The sequence below is a fragment of the Cervus elaphus genome, chromosome 6 (assembly GCF_910594005.1).
Source record: "Cervus elaphus chromosome 6, mCerEla1.1, whole genome shotgun sequence".
Classification (NCBI taxonomy): Eukaryota; Metazoa; Chordata; class Mammalia; order Artiodactyla; family Cervidae; genus Cervus; species Cervus elaphus.
This window is the reverse complement of record NC_057820.1, coordinates 27492489-27519205: the sequence shown is the minus strand read 5'-3', so window position 1 is coordinate 27519205 and position 26717 is coordinate 27492489. Positions and strand designations below refer to the sequence as shown.

At 37.0% G+C, this 26717-nt stretch overlaps 1 protein-coding gene across 1 annotated transcript; it reads left to right on the top strand.

Annotated features, from left to right (window-relative positions):
• Positions 1-1301: 1301 nt before the first annotated feature.
• LOC122696466 (alpha fetoprotein) lies at positions 1302-22274 on the top strand. The gene is made up of 15 exons (XM_043906493.1): positions 1302-1431; positions 1912-1963; positions 2915-3047; positions 4996-5207; positions 6437-6569; positions 8129-8226; positions 10998-11127; positions 12958-13175; positions 14745-14877; positions 15402-15499; positions 16279-16417; positions 18418-18641; positions 19822-19954; positions 21483-21537; positions 22128-22274. Exons 1-14 carry the CDS (start codon positions 1347-1349, stop codon positions 21525-21527), a joined length of 1833 nt encoding a protein of 610 aa, XP_043762428.1. The 5' UTR covers positions 1302-1346; the 3' UTR covers positions 21528-21537; positions 22128-22274.
• Positions 22275-26717: the final 4443 nt, after the last annotated feature.

The window sequence follows — 26717 nt, the reverse complement described above, 5'->3', positions numbered from 1 at the left end:
TTATTTTGGGATGAGGTGCAAACTTGATTTAAAATGTCTTTGAGATGTGGTCCTGCTCACTTTGCCAGGAAGTCCCTTTATAGAGTATGTTCCCTCATCTTTTAACTTCGTATTCCATTGCAATTGCATTTCTTCCAATTCCTTAAATATGCCGTGGTGGCCCTCCCTTGCGGGCCTTTTCACTGCTTTCTACATTTGCCTGACTTCCTAACGGGTCTCCCAGTGTTACCTCCCTTTCTTTGGCTCACCTCCAGTTTTTTTACTGGTCCCTACTAAGAGATTGCTTTCTCCAGCCTTCCCTGATGCTCTCCAAACATGTCAGAGGTTTCTCTTCTCATTCTGCTTACCACTGCATCCATTCTACCGTGTGGACTTCCCTGGGTTGGGAAGATCCCCTGGAGGAGGGCATGGCAAGCCTCTCCAGTCTTCTTGCCTGGAGAATCCCCATGGACAGAGGAGCCTGGTGGGCTGCAGTCCATGGCGTCGCAAAGAGTCGGACATGACTGAGTGATGTAGCATAGCACATTGCACCATGTTGTGACTGCTGATGATAACTGTCTGTCTCTCCCGTTAGATGATAAATTCAGCAAGAACAGGGGTGATACATGTTACTTGTTGCTAATTATTCCCACCAAAGAACAGTGCCTGGTATGCCCACTTCATCTTTTTGTTGAATGAATAAATAAAACTTCCATCTATTAAGTGCCACTCAGCGCAAGGCTCTTTTCTTAGCTATTTATGCTCCATAGTTTATTTAATCATGAAAGAATTCTATCAGTCTCTTTATATTGTAGATGATGAAAATAAAGCCCAGAAAAGTTAAACAACTTGTCCAAAGTTTTGTAGCTAAGTGGCAGGACAAAAATTCAAACCTGGTCCCCAAGCCCTCCTGTTGAACCATGACATTGTACTGTCCTTCTGATTATAAGGCAGTAATGAATTTGTGCATTTAGTTGAATTTCATACAAAGTCTGATGCCATTTTATCTATGGCCCTGTTAACTTCTGTTGTGCAATTTAGGGAAAAGTCACATTCTTGAATGCCTGTAGTTTGAGAAGAATATTTGTTATATTTGCAAAATGGGATGAGTTTGCAAGTTTCATCCCCCCTCCCCTTTTTCCACCCAAAGAAGGTCTGTGTCCTTGAACATAAAAAGCAAATAATCCTTGTGCTGTTAATTATTAGCAAGTCATCCTATTTGGAATGTAAGGAAATCAAGTAACCGATATACTGGCAACAGATTACTAGTTAACAGGCTTTGCTAGAGAAGACTATAAAAGAATTTCAGTTCAGTTCTCAATATTCTGCCCCAATCATCACCACCGAGGACGAAATAACTAGCAAGCATGAAGTGGGTGGTAGCATTCTTTTTACTTTTTCTATTAAATTTTAGCGATTCCAGAACAATGCATAAAAATGCATATGGAATAGGTAAGATATTTTATGTTTTTCTTTTGTCTTTTTTCTACATGAAAATTCTTAAATCTGTATTTATTCAGTTGCTTTGAATTATTTTTCATATTGCTCCACATAGAGGATACATATTTCATTGGTGAATAGCTTAAAATGAATGATAAATTTATATCTTTATAAGAGTACAAGAGTTTTACAAAATCATGGCAGTGTCTAATATTATCTGTGACTAGTTCAATAAGTGTTAAAACACTGGAAGATATAAAATCTGAATTTTAGTGTTAAGTCTACTATAAATTATTCTGCTTAACTTTCTTTCTAAGTTTCTTTGCTTTCCCAAGTACAAAATTAGGATATTTGGATAGATGATTCCTAATGTTTTCTCAGTTCTAAAATTGTATAGTTTTAACTGAGACACAAACATTATATCTAGCAATGATGCCTTTCCTGACTGCAGTTGAAAACACCGTTTCTCATGAAATTTATCTTGCTTTCCAGATTCCATATTGGATTCTTCCCCATGTTCTTCAGGGACAAATTTAGTTGGCCTGTAAGTTTCGCTTGTATAAATGCACTTTAAATATGTACAGCAATGAAAAGTTAATTTAGATAATTGAATAAAATTGGATAGCTCTATGAGTTTTTAAAATGTAAAAACAAACTAGACAATGTTAAGAAAATTATTTATGTTGAATATCAAATTAATATTGAAGAGGTTTAACAGTTGACCCATGCCTTAGACGTTAACCTCAACCTCTAGATCCCTTGTAAATCTATAGGACAAACAGAATCAGATTTTAGAACTTTAAGAATAATGTCTGATTGATGGTAACTCTATACCAATTCAATAATTTTTCTCCTCAGTACCAATAGGATGATAGTACCATATTTTCTAACCTGAATACTGCTTAATCCTAGTAACAAATAGTAGAAGGTAAAATGTTCTATTTTTGGTTATTTGTAGAGGGTATGTTGTTCTCTTGAATGCTGTCTTTCTGTTCCATACTTCTGAAGTTTCTAATAATGATTTTAAAGGCATTTGTTACAGATATTGATTGCACACCAAAACCTGTGATAATAATGCTTTGGGTTAATCCATGATCAGACCTTGATCACCCTGGGAGTAGACTCAGGCAAAGGTCTACTGACTAATTCTCTGCTTAAAAAACAACAACAACAACAAAAAAAAAACTACAAAGAATATAGATACCTTCAAGTATGGAGACATTGCAGTGGGTGGATGACCACAAAAGGAGGAACCATTCTTAGGGGAAATCCACTTATTTTCTTTGTTAACAGATATATGTGTATTCATGGGGGAAAGGGACAAGAAGAAGATGGACATTTCTTCTGGATGGCTAAAATTAACATATATTTTTAGCAAAAGTCATCCCCTAAGCAGATTACAATATAGCAGACAGCAAAGAAACCAAAAACTAACCTTGAGAAAAAGAATGATATAAGTCTGTTTCTTAAGCATTCATATATATTTTTGTTTCAGAGCTACCATATTTTTTGCCCAGTCTGTTCAAGGAGCCACTTATGAGGAAGTAAGTCACATGGTGAAAGATGTATTGACTGTAATAGAGAAATCCACTGGCAGTGAGCAACCTGCTGGGTGTTTAGAAAACCAGGTGAGTGGATAGCAATAATTTTTAAAAAAAATTATTGTGATATTTGACAAAAACTCAGCATGCAGAAGAGAAGATGCAGGGACTGCTTAAGAAGTAAATACATTGAATTATTTGAAATCCTGTTGTATGAGAGGAGGTTTAATTCTGATTCGCTGGAGAGAGCAGAGGAGAAAACAATGGATGTCTATTGTAAAGAGATGCTATAAGCATGGGGACTAAGAACTAAGGTCCTGAAATCAGAGTATCTGGGTGACTGTGGGCATATTACTAGACTTCTTTGAGTTTAGTTTATCTATAAAATGAGTGATGGAGATTGATATGATGAGTAGTAGGAGCTCATTTTTATTAAGCAAACAGTGTAACAGCCATTCTTCTTGGCAATGTTATGTACCTATTGATAGTCAAAATATTTTGTGGTGTGGAGCATAGCTTTGATGAATCAGAATGAATGTTCAGTGAGCCAAGAGATTTTGGGTAGGCCTTGTTGGCACAGTATCAGCTTTGCTTGCAAATGCTAATTTATTAAATATTTGCCATAGTCCTAGAGGGCAGATGGAAGTCTTCCAGTTGGGGAAGACAAAGCACAGAGATGTTAGATAATTTTCTTAAAGGCAACTAACAACCAGGATTTAACATCCTCAATGGCTTCGTTATATTAGACTCCACACTGTAGCAAATGTGAGGAGCATAGCACAGATTAGGGTTGCCAGATTCAACAAATGAGCAACAACAAAAAAATAGGAAGCCCTCTTAAAATTGAATTTCAGATTAACAGTGACTACTTTTTTTAGAATAGGATACCCTAATGTAGAAGATCAATAAATGACAGTTATTATTGGTTATTATTATCTTAATATAGAAAATAACTAAAAACTTTAAAATCATTAGAGCTACCAATTATGAAACAAAATGCCCAGAGAATCCTGTCATGATGGAGCTAATGAAGTAGCCAAAAGATGATGTATCTACATTATTATAATTATATTAAAATCTACATTATTATACTTTTTTAAAGATATAAAGTATTTATAACTCTGAAATTGATGACTTAATAAAAGTCCCTTATTAGCATCTCTATTTTTGACTTGACCTGATAGTCTAAAAATGTATGCCAAATAAGCAAAATGCATTTTATATCACAACTTTACATCCAATGAGATAACCAAGGTGATGTTACAGAATAGTGATTTATCATTGTAAACCTAAAGACAGACTTTTTATGTAAACTGGGAATTGGAAGTCTTAGTTAAGATTTCCAGGATTCTCTAAATATTAGTAGTTTTAAAAGCTAAATAAAAAGTTTCCCAAAGTGAATGAAACACACATAATTTTCAGAGGCATTCATCAGGCTATTTGTGTCATCACCTGATTTTGGTAAAATTAAGGCAACAAAGAAGGATTTTAAACATTTAAAATGTACATTTTAAAACTTTTTTTTTTTTTTGGTTACACTGTGGGACTTGTGGGACCTTAATTACCCAACCAGAGATCAAACCCTGCCCACAGCAGTGAAAGCGCTGACTCCTAAAGCACTGGACTGCCAGGGAATTCCCTAAAACATTTTAGCTAAATGTATAATTAGACCCATTAAAAGTATTTGAGGCTATTCTTATTCCATTTCAAAATATTTTGATTTTTGTCTGAAAATAATCTCCAACTTTTCGATCAGTGTCTTATCACAAGACTATCAGATGGAGTATCTATGCCCTCCTTTTAAGATAAAATAATTTTGTCATGTGTATTACTCAAGGTTGGCAACTAAATTCCATTTCCCAAACACATCAAAGAAAACTATTCCTTCAGGATGAAACTAACTATATTGGAATTTGTAGGGGGGAGTTATTTTCCTCATCCACAGTTTTGATTCTAGATATTAGAAAACTTTTCATGTATTTTGCAGCATTTTTAGGTAAAGTTAGTTGTCTTTCATTACAAATAAATCTTCTAGGTATCTGCCTTTCTGGAAGAAATTTGCCGTGAAAAGGAAATTCCTGAAAAGTATGGGCTTTCAGACTGCTGTGGCCGAACTGGAGAGGAAAGACATGACTGTTTCCTAGCGCACAAAAAGGCCGTTCCAGCTTCCATTCTGCCCTTCCCAGTTCCAGAACCAGTCACGAGCTGTAAATCGTACAAGGAAAATAGAGAGCGGTTCATAAACAGGTAAGACCCCAGAAAGGGGGCAGTGCCAAGCAGAATCGAGAAATTCTGCAATTTGTGAAGGTAGTCTAGTGCATGGAGAAAAAAAAAAAATGTTTTGTGTGGCATCTTCTGAACTCTTGCCCTGTGAAATTAAGTGACCAATGTTAAATGTAACTTTGTCTCCACAACAGGTAAATAGATAGGTGTAGACCACACAGGAGACCCACCAGCTGTTAGTCTCTTAGACACACCTTGTTTTTCCTAATTTTAGCTTGCCCAAGAATAGTATTTAGCTTGTCCAATTTTTCTATGGCACAAATGACTCCTTCTAGAGCCAAACACTTGGTATTTTGTGTTCATCAAATTGCTTGGAAAAAAAAAATTAGCCATCCAGGAATGTTTAAGATATGTAAGCACGTCTAGCATTTATTGAACTCTTAGTATGTTTTAGGCACGTGTGTGCTTGGCATATATGATCATATTGATGCTTACAAACAGCCCATCAATTCTCCTTGTCCTCTTCCTCTTGATTTCTTTCCTTCATCTTGTTTTGCAGATGAGGAGATTGAAGCTTAGACAGTTAAGGCAATTGAATGAGGGCATACAGCTAGTACATTCCCAAGAGGGCATTTGAGGCCAGGTTCTTTGTTGGGAAAGCCTGTGTCTAATGCTTGGTCACTTCTATCTTCCCTGGTAGTGCCTGATCCAGAGAAATATAGAACCTGCCCTTAGAATATCTCTGCTACAGTGATTGCCAGGGTGGATCATCTCATTTTGCACTGAGAAGAAAAAATACTTTACTTTTCTGCTTTATTTAGTGAAAGTCTGGCCTTTCTGACTCTGGAAACATGTCTGTGGAGACTTCTTGAAAAGGATACTTTAATAAGAATCACAGCCAGTGATTCTGCCTAGTTTGTCCTCATAATAGAATGTAGGATTGGCTGTCAGATTTTTCTTTTTCCTGGAGGATGTTTATTTATTTTTATTGGAGGATAATTGCTTTATAATATTATGGTGGTCTCTGCTGTACATCAATGCATAGCAGTCTTAATTTTATATATATATATATATATATATATATCTATATATATATCTCCTCCCCCTGGAGGATCTTTAGTGAGGAAAATTTTGACAGCAAGTGGAAAAAATGATGATTTTCCTGATCTTTAAACAATTCCAGAGTCCAGTTCCAAGCCATAGCAGCCCTATTTTAATGTGTTTGTAAATCTGACTGCTCCTTTTCATTTCAGATACATCTATGAGATAGCAAGAAGGCACCCTGTACTGTATGCACCTACAATTCTTTCTTTGGCTACTCAATATGATAAAATTATTCCACATTGCTGCAAAGCTGAAAATGCCACTGAATGCTTTGAAACAAAGGTATTATATTTGTAGGGATATCTGGACCAATTACTTCAATCTGATTATGACTGACTAAAGCCAAAAAAAAAGTCAAAAATAGAACTATGCTCTGTGTATAGAGTATCATTTTCAGAATAGGATATATTTCAGTAGTCTGCTATTCTTTGGGCTAAAAACCTGGGTTTGCTGGGTTTTTGTTTTTTTTTTAAATTCATTCCTTTATCCATCCATTCATTCAGCCAATGATGATTTTATTATTAAGGAAGTAAGTTTGGTGGGATAAAGACAGAGGTAGAAGTGATATCATAAATGAAAGAGAGGAGTAGAAGGTGTAAGAAGATGGGGCAGGAGCAAGAGGAGAAAAAGATCAGGAAAAGAGGGAGAAAAGTGAAAGAGAAGTATGATAAATGCTTTTATTTCTTTTAAACCTTAGAATAAATTTGAAGTGGAAGTGTCACTGTCATTTAACAAACAATGAAATTTAAATTTAGAGGTGTGAATGATTCTTAGGTTTGGAGAGCTAGAATAACATCCACAATTCATTACTTGTTGCTTAAAGTCACCAACTCGATGGACGTGAGTCTGAGCAAGCTCTGGGAGCTGGTGATGGACAGGGAAGCCTGTTGTGCTGCAGTCCATGGAGTCAAAAAGAGTCAGACATAACTGAGGAACCGAACTGAACTGAATTGAAAGTCCTATAATAAAAATTTCCTAAGGACAGTGACTATTCCTAGAATGTTAGGCTGTGATGCAATCTCACTTTTTGTGACTGAGCAGCCACTTAAGAAATGATCAGAAGAAAAAAAAAAAAAAACAAAAAATATGATCGGCGACCTAAAATTAAAAACCTGTTAGAACTCAGGACAGGCGCTTGAATGTGCTTTTAACAATATTTAAGGCTGTTTTGATGAATGCATTGTGAAAATCATTCTCAATGAATTATTTATTGAATGTCTAAAACATAATATAATACACAAGGTATTCTTGCCACTGGATAGTCTTCAATAAAAGTTTAATTGCAAAAAAAAAAAAAAGGAAATGATCAGGCTTCAATCTGTTCAAAATTACAGTTGTTTATTCATTCTCAAGTATGAAAATTGCAGTGTTTTTGTTTCAAGTTACTTTTAATAAATCTGTCTGGCATAGATGTATATAAACCCATCTAAAGGAAAAAAGCATGAATAAAGTTTTGTAAGAATATATGACATTTATAATTGTTAGGAAAAAGTTTTTGTAGAGTTTCATGTTTTATCTGTGGGCTTTCCTGGTGGCTGGCTCAGGAATAAAGAATCTGTCTGCTAATGCAGGAGACCTGGGCTCGATCCCTGGGTTGGGAAGATCCCCTGGAGAAGGAAATGGTAACCCACTCCAGTATTCTTGTCTGGGAAATCCCTTGGACAGACGAGCCTGACAAGCTGGTCCATGTGGTCACAGAGTCAGACATGACTTAGTAACTAAACAACAACAACAATAAATACTTTAGCTGTATCTGTTGTTTTTCTAATTATTAGAGTCTAACAGGGAAAATGCATCCTTTCTTAACACCTTTTTTTTTTTTTTTTTGTTTTCCTATCTAGGTAACATCAATTACAAAAGAATTAAGAGAAAGCAGTTTGTTAAATCAACATACATGTGCAGTAATGGGAAAATTTGGACCCCGGACCTTCCGAGCCATGTAAGTTTGAGCTCTCTCTGGAAGATATCTTCAAAACTTCCATTTTGTAATTTGAGTCCACTTTTTATTACTGTTGTAGAGAATGAAGTTTCCATTGATGAGAGCTACTACTGTGGGCTTCCCTTGTAGCTCAGCTGGTAAAGAATCTGTCTGCAATGTGGGAGACGTGGGTTCAATCCCTGAATTGAGTAGATCCCCTGGAAAAGGAAAAAGCTACCCACTCCAGTGTTCTGGCCTGGAGAAGTCCATGGACTGTATAGTCCATGTGGTCGCAGAGTTGGACATGACTGAGCTACTTTCACTTTCACTTTTCACTGTGATTAGAATCATGAAATCTTAGGAAGGGCAGGGAACAGATCAGTCTGCTATTTAAAACTTTCTAAAGTTTAGACGAGATAATGCTTAGAGAAGGCTTCAGAGATTTATGTTACTTACCTGTTCTTCTAGATACTCAAGTTCTGGACTTCAACTTATTTATGCCTCATAATTATAATTATTTTCCTGAATTCTCTACAAAGTAGATTAGCCTTCTCTAAGTATCATTTAAAATTTCTGGCTTAACAAAAAATTTTTTATATTAATTTTGCTTCCTACTCTGCTATAAAAGTCCATCATGTCAATTGTTGCTCTTCATAAAATATCCACTTGAAGCAATAATATTAGAATCTACTGTCCAGAGGAAAACAAAATTGTCATTTCTGAAGAACTGGCATGTATTTTCCTAACTGATGAAAGCATATGTTAATAACTCACTGAAGTCTGTTTTCTTGTCCCAGCTGCTAAAAAAGCTCAGAGGCAAACTGGGAGTTTTTCAATTGACTGTTATACTTAGCATATTTGCTCTCTCTTTCTTTCCTTGATTGTATGTATGTATGTATCTGTGTATCTATCTATCTATCTAATCTATCATCTACGTATCTAATTTATCTCATTTATCTATTTTTTGTTGTTAGAATGAGAGGAATATTAAAAAAACAAAACCCAAACAACTGAATCATGTAGTTCAACCTCTTCATTTTCAGACATGAGTAACCCGAAGTCCAGTCAGATTAAAGCAGTTTACCCAAGACCACATTACTGGTCATCAGAACCAAGTTTTTCTAGGTCCTTGTCATGATTTATTTCCATCACATCTGCTTGTCTGCTATGTCAGTGATCTCTGTCTGAATCCTGACAACTGAGACTTTGAGGTCAAATATGGGAATCAGAATTATCAGTGATTTAGAGCTGGACTAGCCAGTATGGCAATGACTAGCCCCAGGAAGCTCCCGAGCACTTGAAATGTGGCTAGTGTAAATGAGGAATTGTGCTCTAAGTGTAAAGCCAGATTTCAAAGACTCGGTGTGAAAAAGAAAATGTGTGATACCTCAGTAATAGGCTTACTGTTATAAACAACAAGGACCCACTGTATAACACAGGAAACTATATTCAATATCTTGTAATAACCTGTAATGGAAAAGAATCTGAAAAAGAATATGTATATATAAAAAACATATAAAAATGAGTCACTCTGCAAGTAGTACACCTGAAACTAACACATAAATATATTTCGATAAAAAGTAGTTAAAAATGACTTTTAACCTTGATTGAAATATTATTTTTTATATATTGTGCTAAAAAACATATTATTACAGCAAATTTAACCTGTTCCTTTTGACTTTTTTAGTATGGTTGCTAGGAAATTTTAAATTATATAACTGGTTCAAAGTAGTCTTCAGTTTTAAACTGAAGCATTTCTAGTATAGAAAAACATCTGGCCTGCTAATTGAAGAGTACCAAGTACATGCATGTAAAGTATATTTATTTGCTTGTTTGTTAAATGACACATTTAAAAATACTGCACTTGGTAAAAACGTAAAGTTTTAAGTCATGGATTTAGTTCCAAGACTGATTGATTCTCCTTGGAGGAGGTCAGATTATGCTTTAACAACCCTCCAACTCTATTAGAAACTTAAAGATTAATTCATGACCTACTTTATTTAAATTTACCTTAGTAAAACAATGTAAGTTAACAAATTATTCTTTAAATTCCAAAACCAAAAATAGAATAAAAACCAAAGGAAAAAGATATGATTATAATGACATTATTTATCATTTGATATCCATAAGTGAATAAAGTTAAATATTCTCAATTAAAAAAGAAAGTCTGTCGACTAGTAGCAGAAACAAGTGCTGTGGTCTCAACTAGACAGCTCTTAAAATTTACATCAAATATGCAGAAGGAATGAGAACTTTCATTTCTGACTTCCTTTGTGGGTCATTCTATGTGTCTTGGCATGATGACACATCTAAGTGTTTATTGGCTTTGCTTTCTTGTTCCTGTTGATTCGCACACATGCACCCTCCCCACATTCTTAGGAGTCGTTTTTTTTTCTCCCAAGTAAAAAAATGATTACTGTTCTCAAAGAATTTTCCATTTCTTAATTATTTATCCTTTCCAGTTTTTTTCTACCTTCTCACAAGAAGGATCTGAAATACTCAGCATCAGGGTCCAACAACAAAGAGATACATATTGTTGCAAATCACAGGAAAGATTTTAGGAAAAGATAAATTAGTTCCATACCATTTGTAGAGCTAGATCACATTTTATAGAGTCACTGCCTTGAAAGACTGGGGTAGAATTGATAAGATGTGTAACACTTCCCCTTTTCTTTATAAACAGGAACATTTTGGCCTTTTCTCCTTGGAGTGCAATTAGATGAATACTCTATGCATGTTATTTCATCTTGATAGATAGCCATGATTGATTTCTAATTCTTTTTTTCCCTTAGAACTGTTACTAAAGTGAGTCAAAAGTTTCCCAAAGCTAATTTTACTGAAATTCAGAAACTGGTCATGGATGTGGCCCACATACATGAGGAATGCTGCAAAGGAAACGTGCTGGAGTGTCTGCAGGATGGGGTGAAGAGTCTTGCCTCCTATAAAAAAGATATTTCAACTCTCTTTCCTTTCTTTTGCTCTCATTCTAAATGGGAGAAGCCTGTTGCGAGTTGGTCATAGGTGTGGTAGCTAGCTGACAGTGAAAAACCGTCTTGCTGACTTTGTTTTTTACTTCAAGCATAGGCTCCTCTTGCTAGACCATTCATTTTTACTTTGAAAGGAGATGGTAACTTCTCGTGAGCCCTCCACATAGAATTGGGGGAGGGGGACAGACTCTTTACTGTTAATATATTTGTTTTCCATCCATTTGTACTTTCAATTGACAGTATATATCGAATACTTTCTATGTGCTAGCCACTGTTGGGGTCACCTATTAGGAAGACACAAGCTGACTTCAAGGAATTTACTGTCTGATAGGATAGATAAGACATGTGACCTCATTGGGGTTAGGCACTATCTTTGGTTGACTGTTATTTCTGTAGGCCACCAGCACAATGCCTGGCACATGGAAGGCACTCTACATTATATTCATAGAGCTATTACATGAATACAACAAAATAATATAAGAAACATAAAAACAACACTAAATACTGTTCTACAAAGTAAAAAATCTAGCCAGCAAGGGGAGGTGTGAATAAAGGGCTCTAAGGTATTTAAAAACCAATTAAAAATAAATACACCCAAAACAGAACCCTCAAGCATGCCATAGTCAGCTGAGCTTTAAGCAGTGGGGCATTGATCTATTTTGGGCTACCCTTGGCTTATTAGATGTTGTGCAATAGGCCTGTCTATCTCCAAATTTCTCCCTCTCTGGTTCCCTGTGATACACCTTCTTCTTCAAGGAGGCTTAAGTTCATTGTTCCTGGATATTTAGATGGCTTGAAACCAGGGCTGGAACGTGGTTTCCAGAAGGTTGGAAGTGAGGGTAAAACGCTCATTTCAACCAGTCCAATGGCAATTAGTCTGGGATAGACTTGGAAGTCATCAGGAAGCCAAGGCTGCTGGGGAGACCTGAGCGTGACTCTCTGAGCCCAGGCAGAGAATCTTGGTGTCAGGAATTGGGGAAGTGAACTGGGGGTGCTGCCTCCAAGGCAGATTTTCCTATCTCATTTATTTTTCCTTTTATAAGCACTTACCTTCATATTAAGAATGGTAATAAGAACAATTTTCTCTGTATCAGTTTTAGCTGACAATTTTACCAAGTGGTGTGGTCATTTCCTAAAGTTTAGTTTTTTCAGTTTTTGGAGTGCATAACCATCCTTTTCCTTTAAGATGGAAAAAATAATTCAAGTATGGTATATTAGTTGGATTTTAACAGCTGAATAATGGGTTCTAATTGTTCCTGATAAGAATGCACAGAATTTTCAGGACTTTGAGAGGGACATGTAAGCTCAGCTGCTTTCTTGGTCGCTTACATGCCCTGAACATTTCATTGTCTATAGACTGCCCTCTGGAGGTCATAATGGATTACTGCAGATAGTTTTGCTAAAAAAATGAATCTTATGCTTTCCATGATAAGCCATCAATAACAAATGTTTAGTAACATATTTCAATACTAATAGAAAGATATGCATCAACCTACATGTCATTCAGTTTGAGGCATACATTTGTCTTTTGTTTTTAAAAACTTGCTGTGAGGGTAAAGTAGATTTTAGCTGACACGTATGAAAAGAAGAATTGAACAAAGTTAGGTGGAAAGACGTGAAGAGAGACAGAAGGGAAAGCACTACCATAAAAGGGGAGACAAGGCAAACGTCTTTTTCCTTCTTTCTTTCCTTCCTGGGATTGGCCTTAAGATCCTGAATTAAAGAATAAAATTTTTAAAACTTAGACTTTGTTTTTCTATTGCAGGAAAGAGTTATGTCCTACATATGTTCTCAACAAGATATTCTGTCAAGACAAATAGCAGAGTGCTGCAAGCTGCCCACCACACTTGAACTTGGTCAGTGCATAATTCATGCAGAAAATGATGACAAACCTGAAGGCTTATCTCCAAATGTAAATAGGTTTTTAGGAGAGAGAGATTTCAACCAACTTTCTTCAAGGGAGAAAGACCTCTCCATGGCAAGGTAACACACTCTGTAAATATTACATTCACACAAATAAGAATTATGATGTGACTGACAGGTTTGTGTTGTTGAAATGGTTTCTGAACTCACTATGTGAGGATGATGCCAGAAGGTTCTAAGCCAAAATATAGTTAGGCAGATAACAAGGGAATAAAGAATGGGATCTCTTATACTGATGAGACTGTCACTCTTGCTGTTGCTCACTGGCTTGCTTATGAGGATGCATTTGTTTTGGAAAGAGAAGCATTATCATCCTTGTATGGATTGCTCATATAAAGATCACCGTTGGTTTTCCAAATAGGTTATAGATATTTTTATAATAAGAAGGGCTCATAATTAAGAAGGTGCTTTTTCATGTGCATGTTTTAAAAACTTTTCCCTCAAGTATAACTTAATAGATAGTGCTAGATAGAAGGGCCTTTATTGTAACAGTTTATTTGCTATTTATTGAATATCTGTTTTATTTTTTTAAGGAAATAAAAATGCATTTAGAGATGTTTGCAGTATGGCACTAATAACTGTAATTTACAGGATATGTTCTCATTCTATTTGCCTTTAAGGGGAACCAGCAGCTAAGTTAGTACATTTCCCTTTATTGTACACTGTGTATCAATGGACACTATTAGAGAATTGTGCATCTCTTAGGACATTATACTTAATGATCTCCAAAGGTCTTTCTAAATTTAAGAGTCTGCTTTTAATGTGGTAATGAAAATAATGGTACAATTTTCTTTTTAATAATTCCAGAGGATATTAGTCTATTGTTGCCTTAAAATTAGACAGGCACACATTGTTTGCACCGCTAAATTAAATTATGCAAACAAGAACAAAGTCTAGATTTCAGAAACTCAGGGACAATATTATTGGAGGTAGAACTAATATTAACCTATTTCTACAATCTGGGAATACAGTCAGCAAATTCAAGAAATCTCTTTAAATTTACCCATCATACATTCTGAAGCTGTTCATTTAATAGAAACAGTTCTTCAATTGAAAAGGTTTTTCACAGTAGAAATTTTCTCAGCCAAGAATGATCTTTCCTCAAACATTCTGTGTGGCTTCCTTCGACTAGGTTTTTCTTTTGAAAGAGCTGCTCAAAGAGACTTTTCTTGACCACACACTCTAAATTGTCACCCTTTTCCCTCTTCCTTTATTTCTCTTCATTGATTTAGCAATACTTAAATTAGATGACCTATTTCTTATTTGTTTCTGTCTCCCTATAATGCGTGCTTTTTAGAGGCCAGGCATTTTATCTTATACATTATTGAAACTTTCCTGCTTAAAGAAAATGCTTGCACAGAGATGGCAGTGGAAAAATATTTGTTGGATGGATACATTTAAAGTCCATAAGGGAAAAGCCAAAGCGAAGGATGCAAAAGAAAGCAAAATACCATTTTAGACCAATTTGAGGGGTCATAATTTCCATTAATAGTTTTGCCATGCATATAGTTGAAATCATATTTGACTTCTAGGTTTAGTTACTTCAATGTTAACTTCTGCATGTTGCATAGCAGAGGAATAATTTGTCTCTTAATTCCAATAACTTGTTTTTTTCCACACATATTTCAGATTTACATATGAATATTCAAGAAGACACACTAAGCTTGCTGTTCCAATTATTCTAAGAGTTGCTAAAGGATATCAGGAATTACTGGAGAGGTGTTCCCAGTCTGAAAACCCTTCTGAATGCCAGGATAAAGGGGTAAATTGCTCCAGTTTTTTAAGGAAAATCTGAAAAACTACATTGATATCATGTATTGAAAGTGCTGTTTGTTTGAAAATACCTAGTTACTAATGAGTTGTTAGGTGGTTATATCTATTAAATAGCTATCTAGCTAGTGATTAACTGGTAGTCAACAACTTTTGACTTATTTTAGAAATACAAATGTTTTAACCAAAAGTTCTTTTATACGCAGAATAAAAATAATATTCCTTTTGAATAGCTCCAGAAAGGCAAGGATTTTGTATAGAAAGAATTGTATTTTTTTTACCCAAGGATTGAGTTCTGTCATACAATAACTTGTGGTTCACAGTTTTAAACTTAAATCCCTAAAGTCCATTTGCTTTAATCCTCATAATTCATCTTTAATATTAAAAAAAACCTCTAAAAGTGATTTCTATAAGATTGCTATCATAATAGAATAAGATATTATTTGGTCAAATTTCACATATAAAGTTGCATATACAGACCGAAAAAAATGTGTGTAATAATGCTTGTATTTTCAGGAAGAAGAATTGGAGAAATATATCCAGGAGAGCCAAGCCCTGGCAAAGCGAAGCTGTGGTCTCTTTCAGAAATTAGGAGAATATTACTTACAAAATGCGTATGCTTTGTTTAAACAATATTTTAAGTGATGTATGGGAAGATCCCCTGGAGAAGGGAATGGCAGCCCACTACAGTATTCTTGCCTGGAGAATCCCATGGACAGAGGAGTCGGGTGGGCTACAGTGCGTAGGGTATAGGGTCAGAGTTGGACATGACTGAGTGACTAACACATAAGTGATTTAAAATCATTAACTGATGAGGGAAAGATACATCTAAATTAACCACCCATGGCTATGCTAATTCCATCACCTAGTTGGACCTGTGTGCTCAGTTGCTCAGTCGTGTCCGAGTTTTTGTGACCCCGTGGACTGTAGCCCTCCAGGTTCCACTGTCCACCACCCAGTTTCCTGTTCCAGCAGGCGGCCTTCCCCAGGCCCCTCTCTTAAGGAACAACAGAGGGCCTGTAAAGAGGGCCTCCAAAAGTCTGGCTTTGGGTTGCCCAAACCATGCAGATTTTTGCAGTAAAGATACCCCTTCTGTCATAAAGTTAAAACACCAAAAGTTCAAAGTTCATTTCAAGGAAACTTTTGAGGGTGGGAATAGAGTCAGCCTGCTGCCCAGTGTTAATTTTCCCACTGTGATCTGCTGGTGTAACAGGAGTGTAGGGAGTGAGTGTCAGAGTGAATGCATCCCCAGTACTGGTCTAGGCACCATGTGGATGAAATAAATGAGCTGAATTCATGCCTTCTGATGCCAGAAGAGGGTCTTTGAGAAGGAGTGGGGGTCCAGAAACAAGTGAAGGACTCAGCAAGATTTGGTGGGGAATGCTTCTTTCAGGTTTCTTGTTGCTTACACAAAGAAGGCTCCTCAGCTGACCTCACCTGAGCTGATGGCCTTGACCAGGAAAATGGCGAACGCGGGAGCCATTTGTTGCCATCTCAGTGAGGACAAACAACTGGCCTGTGGCGAGGGAGTGGTGAGTGTTTTGGTTGGTCTCCTCCTGTTTCTGCTCTGTTGGACTCGAAATAGCCTTTATGGTTCCCATTCGGGGGAAATGGTTAAGAGCCAATGTGGAGATAGCTTTCCTGGACTTGCTGGATTAGTTGCCGTTGAAGGGGTGTAAGGACTCAGCTCTGAATGGTTGGCATGTGGGCAGCCTTCCTGTCCTTCTAGAATGGCAGTGAGTCAATTCAACAATGTCTGAGCGAGCTTTATGAACAGGGATGACAGAAAGACAGACACATCACTAGATTCATGATTTCGCCAAATACCTAATTTTGAAAAAGCTTCAGGTTTGACAGATTCAGAGTCTCTATTTTATTTTTAGCCATATCTATGTTTTTGTCTTTTGTAGTTTAATTTTTGTGGTGATGATATTAGGGACAATTTATCCCCCTTAACTAGGTACAGGGTATAGAACAGGGTAGCCCCACGATCTGAATAATAAAATGACTTTCCAGTTGGTAAGGCCAGTAACCTTTACTTTTTAACACTACTGGTGTCATACATATGATTACAGGTTTATTTTTTCATTATTTTTTCCCTTAAAGTCACAATTGTGAATAAAATTGTGTATTTTCCCCCCCCATTTTTCCTCTTTTGTATGAGGAGGAGTTAATCGCTAGTAAGTCTTCACATCCTGGAATTTTTTGTCAAAGGTTAGAAGTAAAAAGAAAATTTCCTGTAATTAAGCATTGTCATCTTTGTCATTTATGGAATCCCACATGTTAGGAGGGTGCAGGGACAAGGGTGGTAGAATGCTTCAGGGGTATAGTTATTGGGGGGCTTCTGCCCACATTCCTGTCCCTTTTCACGACTTGTTAGTCTTGTCACACTGGGAAAGCTGGTCATCTCACTAAGCTTGAGAATTTTTATCTGACGTCTGAGAACAGAAGTTGTGCCCTCATTCAATGACTGACTTAAATGAGATAATCAGTATGACTCGCTCAGCACTAGCGTGATACATAGTATGCATACAAAATATGTTGGCCCTTATTACAAGTTATTATTAGGTGCTTAAGAAATATCTCTTGGGATTTCCCTGGTGGTCCAGTGGTTAAGTCCTCACCTTCCAATGCAGGGGGTGTGGGTTCGATCCCTGGTTGAGGAGTTAAGATCCCACATACTTCACAGTCAAAAAATCAAAACAGAAAACAAAAGCAACATTATCACAAAAGATTCAATTCAATAAAGATTTTAAAATTGGTCCATATAAAAACTTTTTTGAAATAAAAAAAGGTATCTCTGAAGTGTGGAAGGTAGGTGAATTCTACAAGAAGAAAGCCTTAAGGACACACACACACACACACACAGAGGCCTTATTTCTTTTCAGTTAGGACTATGAGCGTCCCTTGTGGCTCAGCTGGTAAAGAATCCGCCCGCAATGCGGGAGACCTGAGTTCAATCCCTGGGTTGGGAAGATCCCCTGGAGAAGGAAAAGGCTACCCACTCCAGTATTCTGGCCTAGAGAATTCCACGGACTGTATAGTCGATGGGGTCGCAAAGAATTGGACACGACTGAGCGACTAACACTTGTGTATTGACTATGTAAAGAGGTTAGGTTTTGCTATTCTTACCTTCAGAAAGTGATTCTCTGAATCCCAAAAGGAAAATGGAAAGTTCAACTAAATAGACATGGAAAATGTAAGCCATGTAACGATTTCCTGGGTCAGAGCAGAGACTTTTCCCCTGCGGACGTCTGTATGTAGCTGAAAATGCGTTTTCAATAGCTGACACAAATAGCTGAAGGGGCTGTCTTCCACATCACCTGTAGAACATTGGTGACTAAAAGCTGAAGTTTATCCCAAGCAAGTGGGTACATAGGTAAATATGGCAGCACATGCGCTGATCCCGGCAACACGCCTTCCTGTAATGTTAATGTTACTGGGCATGAAACATGACTGCAAGGACTTCCCTGAGCCAGTTCTCTGGTTGACGCTCCGTCTCTTGGCTTTCTCCCCTTACCCCCCTAACCAGGCTGACCTTATCATAGGACACTTGTGCATCAGACATGAGGAGAGCCCCATCAACTCTGGAGTCGGCCAGTGCTGCACCTCTTCATACTCCAACAGGAGGCCCTGTTTCAGCAGCTTGGTGGTGGATGAGACATACGTGCCTCCGCCGTTCTCCGATGACAAGTTCATCTTCCATAAGGATCTCTGCCAAGTTCAGGGTGTAGCGCTGCAGACAATGAAGCAACAGTAAGAACTGGTTATTTGCTACTGTGCAGAAGACTGACAACTCTAAATAGTGGTGGAGATTTCTACCTCACGCTCCCAACACTCTTGGGCTCCACCAGGAGATCGTTATTACTCCAAAGCACTTAAAGTGACTTTCAAAATAGTCATGTCCCAGTGTCTTCATAGCCTTTAGACTGGAAAAATTCACTGGGGGCAGATGTTCCTGTTTGTAAAAAGAGTCTCCATTTTAACTATCGTTGTGATGCGTTTTGGGATTGAGAAAAAGGGGGCAATCTGTTTAGGGTTAATTAGGATCTAGCTTTATAGGAAGTCTTGGGTACTTGCAACACAAGCACTGAAAAAGCGCCTTTGCATTTTTTCCACATTATTTACTCCTTGAAGAAAATAGCCGTAATATTTGATTCAACCATGAAGTGTGGGTGTTAAGAAATGGAATGCACATTTCAGTTCATCGTGGGATGCATTCTGTAATGATGATAGTAATGCAAAGTAGAATTCATTTCTCCAAATTTCCATGCATTTTAATACTCCCATGCTTTGTAAAAGGTCTCCCTTCATTTTGGAAAAGCTGTTCTTCCCTTTTTTCTGTCACAATCTGAGGCATGTAAGAATGCTGCCTCCCCTGGCAAGCCTCTCCCATTTCTTCAGTTAATGTTAATTCCAACATGAATATATTACTAAATGTGGTGGTGTTGTTCAGTGACCCAGTTGTGTCTGACTCTCTGCGACCCTCTGGATTTCAGCACTACATGTGTAGTATAGGCACTTAGGATGGACAGTGTTCAGGTAGGAGTGTGATAACTGTGAATGGCAGGGGTTTGGAAGTTGGAGCCTTTGAGTGTAGATAAGACAGATTTTAGAAGAGAAAACCAATCAGAAAGAATATTTTAGGCAAGTAAGAAGACTGTATTTCACTACATATAAGTATGGTGGAACTATGAAGTAGTGTTTCATCTATAATCTGCCCAAATCCAGATCAGTGGAACATTTAGCATGGTTCTAGCCTCAGTCTTTCTATTAAATATTAGGCAAAAATATATGTGGTAAGTCTGGCGATAATTGATGGAATGAGGATGTAGAGCGAGGATTTGTGCTTTTTGTGTTCTCTACTAGGAAGTTTTTAGAAAAATACCATCACAAAGCAGACTTCTCTTATATACTGTTTTGTTTTGAAACATAGGTTTCTCATTAACCTTGTGAAGCAGAAGCCACAGATAACAGAGGAACAACTTGAGGCTGTCGTTGCGGATTTCTCCGGCCTCCTGGAAAAGTGCTGCCAAAGCCAAGAGCAGGAAGTCTGCTTTACAGAAGAGGTAGGTGCAGCTCATGTTTGTACTCAAACACTTGGTATGGAATTTTCTTTCTTTTTTCTTTGGAATTTTCTGTAATGAAAAATGAAAATAATAGCTCACTAATTTATAATTTTAAAATAATGCCAGTAATATTTATATTTAATTTAGAAACAGATCGAAAGACTATAGTGTTTAAAAATAGTCATAGTTTTCTTGCTAAATATTAGGTAGAAGTGCAATTTGGAATGTATAATGAGAGTTAGTAATTTTGATTTATTTCCTACTGGAGAAAACTGTAGAGTGAATATATGATTAACTGATGATAATTTAGATGGCTTCTGGCCTAAAATTTATCAATTCAGCAAATGGATGAAAAGGATTTAGTTGCAAATTAATTGGGCAAACAGGATATTGGGGGAATATTTATAGGAAGTATATTGAACTCATTTAGGAGCAAGCCTTTGACTATTAACAGAGTAGTAATTAAAGGTTATCTTAATATAATTATTTAGTAATTTTAGCTGGATTTACAAATTGGTTACACTTTGTAAGCCTCAAGTTTGTATTACTAAATACATTTGAATATAGGATCACTATTTTTAAAAAAATATTCTATATTTCAGCCTTTTGCTCTTTTATTTGACTGTCTTATAATAGGTTTAGATGTTTTGCTTTTGATAATATTTAGAAATGTTGAGTTTTTTAATAAATAATATAATTATGTGTGTTTCGATGTGTGTACTTATTAGGATGTTTTTGTGTTTTTGGTAAAGTGGGTGGGACAGGTAGTAAAATCAGATAAAACTAGATAAAATAGATTTTATGTAAACTATTTATGATAAATATGATACAAAAAGATTAATGTCCTTTGTTCTGAGAAGACATTAATTTACAGGTAGAGAACATTAACAAATAGTAGCATAGCGGTATTTTCTCTGCAAACCTTTCGATTTCTGTGACTGAATTTTAGAGAAAGGAGAGAGGATGAGGCTTGGTAAGAATCTGGAGTTTGGTATAGGAAATACAATATCTACTGTTGATCAGAATGGAGGATTTTTTCCACCTCTGGCTTCCATTGTCCCAGTTTGTTGACTTTAGAGTTGCATATCTTTATTTTAACCCATTTAATCTATAAACCTGTGAATTTACCCCTAGCTAGTAGAGAGTTAACTGTGTCGTGACTAGCATAGTCATCTACTTTTTAATCTGATGAGTTTTATTGATTGAGTTTACTTTTATCTTTTCATTTTTTATTAGTAGTTGATGTACAGTATTATATAAGTTACAGGTATACAGTATGGTGATTTACAATTTTTTAAAGGTTCTACTCCATTTATAGTATTGGCTATATCCCCCAGGTTGTACAATACATCATTGTAGCTTAGTGTATACCTAATACCTCTTATTCCCCTCCTTCCTTATCTCCCCTACCCCTTTCCTCTCCCTACTCACTGGTGACCACTAGTTTGCTCTCTATATCTGTGAATCTGCTTCTTTTTTGTTATAGTCACTAGTTTGTTGATGATTCTTTTTTATTTTTAATTTGCAGGGTCCTGCACTGATTTCAAAAGCTCGTGCTGCTTTGGGAGTCTAAATTACTTCAGGTAACAAAAAATTCAGAGAAGGCTAACTATAATGTTGATTCCCCCCAAATATTGATCCATAGAGAAATGCATCCTAAGAGCTAACATCCAATACTTTCTTAAGTCGGTCAGTCAGTTCAGTCTCTCAGTCGTGTCCGACTCTTTGCAACCCCACGGACCGCAGCACGCCAGGCCTCCCTGTCCATCACCAACTCTCAGAGTTTGCTCAAACTCATCTCCATTGAGTTGGTGATGCCATCCAACCATCTCATCCTCTGTCATCCCCTTCTCTTCCTGCCTTCAACCTTTCCCAGCATCAGGGAAATTCAGTAAAAGAAAAATATTTAAAAACTCTGGAACACAATAATGTTCACAATGTTAAACTGGTGATTTGAATAACTCAAAACTCTTTTAGGTTTTTTCACAGGCTTCAGAGAATGCCATCAGGAGTCCTTCCTATCAGTATATCTGATACAGATCTGATATATGTGTATATATATATACACACGTATATATACACACACACACCCCTTTTATGCAAAATAATAAAACCAGTTACTGCACCTATTAATTTAATTAATATTTATATAATATTTTTATTCTTGTTACAGGAGGAAGAGAAGAAAACAAGTCTTTATTTTTGTTTGGTGTGAATTTTTCCCTTTAATTCTAACTGATTTGTGCTTTTTGTGAATTAAAGAAATGATGAGGACTTTTATGTGAGATTTCCCTATCACAGAAATAAAATACCTTCAAATCGTTCCTTTTTCCTAGCCTGCTTATTTATGAAAACATGTTGATAATTTCTTTAAATCGTTTTGTATACCATTGTCTGAAGCAGATTCTGGTCACAAAGCACTGAGTATTGGTCTCTGAAGGAGATTAAAGCTACTCAGGGATGGATTCATGACACTGAAGACTAAATTATACGATGAACTAAAAAATGTTCCCAAGTAAAGCACTATTTGGTGCTTCCAGGGCATACTGTTAATTAAATATCACTTAAGTGTTCTAATTTAACCTCTACTTTTTCTTAATCTTGTTCAGTTCTCTATTCATAGACCTTTTAAAACATAGTGTATACTGTAGTTATTTTGATTGACAGTAATTAACACTGTCACCAGTTATTATTATTTCTTTTTATTCTTCAAGTATTTGTTGATCACTCACTGTGTCTCAGGTCCTGTTCTGGGTTCAGTCACTGTCCTGAAGTTGCTCAAGAAAAGGAAGCAACTACCAGCAATGTAACAAGATTATGGCCATTATAGAGGCGGCAACATATTGTTGAGAGAATGAAAGTAGGTGAGACCAGTTGTGACTATGGAAAGTCACACTGGCAGAAACAAACATTTAAGTGTCTCAGAAGATGAATGGGTAAAGAAGAAGGCAAATACATGAAAAAGGAAAACCTATGATGAACCTTGATGAATGAATGTATAGACATGGAAGGTCAAACAAGACATGCATACTATATAGGATTGAGTGGATTCTCATGGGTTTTACTACAAAGGGTTTGAACAAAGTCTTATGGGCACCAGAGGATGAACATAATATTTAAGCAGAGTAATTAGTTTTTAAGGAGATATCTTATAAGATATGGAAGATGGGGAGTTCAGTTCAGTTCAGTCGCTCAGTCATGTCCAACTCTTTGCTACCCCATGGACTGCAGCACGCCAGGCCTCTCTGACCATCACCAACTCCTGGAGTTTACTCAAATTCATGTCCACCGAATTGGTGATGCCATCCAACCATCTCATCCTCTGTCATCCCCTTCTCCTCTCATCTTCAATCTTTCCTAGCATCAGGGTCTTTTCAAATGAGTCAGTTTTTCGCATCAGGTAGCCAAAGTATTGGAGTTTCAGCTTCAGCTTCAGTCCTTCCAAGGAACACCCAGGACTGATCTCCTTTAGGATGGACAGGTTGGATCTCCTTGCAGTCCAAGGGACTCTCAAGAGTCTTCTCCAACACCACAGTTCAAAAGCATCAATTCTTTGGTGCTCAGTGTTCTTTGTAGTCCAACTCTCACATCCATACATGACCACTGGAAAAACCATAGCCTTGATTAGATGGACCTTTATTGGCAAAGTAATGTCTCTGCTTTTTATATGCTGTCTACGTTGGTCATAACTTTTCTTCCAAGGAGTAAATGTCTTTTTATTTCATGGTTGCAGTCACCATTTGCAGTAATTTTGCAGCCCAAAGAAATAAAGTCTGCCACTGTTTCCACTGTTTCTCCATCTATTTGCCATGGGGTGGTGTCATCTGCATATCTGAGGTTATTGATATTTCTCCCAGCAATCTTGATTCCTGCTTATGCTTCATCCAGCCCAGTGTATGGGGAGTGGGGCCAGGGAAAAACGTAGCAGGGGGCAAGGTCAGTAAGTGGTGGCAAAAAGATCAGCCCATGAGTAGGGAGGTTGTTTATTGTATTAGATTTGACTAGAAATCTAAAAGGTGTATTTATGTTTTGGCCTCTGCTGCTGGAGAAAACATTTGCTCAGAGCAATAAAATGAGCTGTTGGTTCTAACTCAGTTGCTTTGTTCTTCACACTTTTCTTTCAATTCTGTTGCAATATCTGTGGACTTTGCTTGATTTTGGTGTAATTCTAAAAGGTATTAACTTAAAGATCACAGTAAGATAAAGTAGAATTCAACTTAAGAGCATTTAACAGGAAAATATTTTTTTATTGTTAAGAGGAAAATTTGAGTAAGATTAAACTGTTTGGAGAACATATGAGCCAAATGATATTTCATGGACATATATAAAGAAAAAAAATTTTGAAGCATTAGGACTAATTGACATAAATACAACAAAAAATTGGAGATTTTAGAACATTTCTACCTCTTAGAAAAAAGAAAGTTAAGCAAACAATAAATAAAGACACCAGGTAGGAACTTTTCTAGTCAAAGCTACCAATGGCTTCCATGGTGTAAAATCAGTTACCTGATTTCTCTTGTGAGAATTTGACACAATAGATCACTGCCTTTTCCTTGAAACATTTTTCTTGTTGGCTTCTGGATTCTCCTCTAATTTTATTGACTGAATCTCCTCAATATTTTTCACTACATTTTCTGCAATTCTTTGACCTCTAAATGTTGCAGTGCCCCAGAGCTGCTCTTCCCAAATATAAAATTACTCTCTGAGTGCTAAGTCATTTCATTGTCTGACTCTTTGCAACCCTATGGATTGTAGCCCACCAGGCTCCTCTGTCCATGGGATTCTCCAGGCAAGAGTACTGGAGTGGTAATCTCATATAGACTTGGTACATTCATATCATCTAAATATTGACAACACATATTTATATCTCCAGCCTGGATTTCTTTCCCTTAATTTCCAGGCTCTTGTGTCAGCTTCCTCCCTAACATCTCCATGTTGATAATGTGAAGACAATCCAAACTTAGCACAATTTAAACTGAACTCCCAAATCTATGTCTCCCTCTGTCTTATCTATCTTTCTGGTTACTCGAGCCAGAAACCTTAGAGTCATCTATAATTCCACTTTTCTGCATCAGTCCTACAATCAATCTATGAACAAAACCTGATGACTCTACCATCGATGTACACCCAAAATTTGACTTTTTCCCAATACCACCAGTACAAGCCACAGTCCTACCACAGAGGGATCATTGCCACAGCTTAATTGCTCTCCTTACAAGGTACACTTGCCTCATTGCCAGCTCAAAGTAGTAATTGTAGTGATCTTTAATTGAAGTACAATGCGCCACTTTTTCACTTAAAATTCCTAGTAGCAGGACTTCTCTGGGGTCCAGTGGTTAAGACTTTGCCCTCCAGTGCAGGAGGTGAAGTTTTGGTCCCTGGTCAGGGAGCTAAAATTCCACATGCCACAGGGCCAAAAAGCAAAGACATAAAAAAGAAGCAGTGTTGCAACAAATTCCATAAAGACTTAAAAAAAATCTTTAAAGACATAAAAAAATCTTTAAAAAAAAATCTCTAAGTAGCTTCCCATCTCACTCAGATTAAAGTCTCTATAATGATTCTGCATGATAATAGCTTTCTGCTCTTTTCTCTTTCTTCTTTACACTGAGTCTCTTTGCTCAGGTACAGTGGCCTCCTGGATGTTCTTCAAGTTACCAATTAATTTCCTATTAACTTGCCACTGTGATTCTTTTTGCTTGGAAACTGTGCCCTCAGATATGTGGGAGGCAAACTCCATCATCTCCTCAGGCTTCTACATTGTCATCTGCTGGATAAGTCTTCCTCAACTGTCCTATTTTAAATCAGACCCCTATCCTTATTCTCCACACAAATTATCATCCTCTTATATACAGTAGATTTTATTTATTTTCTGTCTACCCTCACTAGTGTAAACTCCATGAGGACAGGGCTTTTTCTCTGCTTTGTTCACTTCTATTATTCTCAATGTAAGAATAGTGCCTGGAACATAATAGGCACTAGGTCACATTTGATGGGTATATAGATGAGCACACATGCATGGGCTGTATTCTCTTACATGGTGGTAACGTAGAGGAGTCACTAGCTCCATTATCTAAAAGTCACACTGGGGAGAAGCAGAAGCATGGGTCTGAGAAATTAACATAAGAACATAAGAAACCAATGAGGAGGTTAAAGATTCTTCAGGTTTGGTTAGGGTGTAGAATGAGGATGTGTTGGGGTCTTGCGGCTACTGTAACAAACTGCTGCAAACTGGGTGGCTTGGAACAACAGTGTTCTCTGTCTCACAGTTTTGGAGGCCAGCAGTCACTACCAGGGCAGCGCACCCCTGAGCTTCTGGAGGGTGCCTCAGCGTTCCTGGGCTTGCATTCTAGTCTCTGCTCCCATTCTCCCTTCATCTTCTCTCTGTGTATCTGTCTGTGTCTTCTCCTTCCTTTTCTCTGTCTCAAATTTCCCCCTGCCCTTCTCTTAAAACCATTTCTCATTGGATTAGACCCCAACTGGGATAATCCTCATCTCAAGCTCCTTAATTTAATCATATCTGCAAAATCCAAAAGTTTGACGTTTACAGGATAACATTAGGATAGGACTAATTTCCTGCTAGGCTACAAACTGTTGAAAGCAGGTGAATATAGACTGTGTGTGCATGCTGAATCACTTCACTCCTGTCTGACTCGTTGTGACACTTTGGATCGTAGCCTGCCAGGCTCCTCTGTCCATGGAAATTCTCTAGGCAAGAATACTGGAGTGGGTTGCTATGATCTCATGAGGATTTCTCTGACCCAGG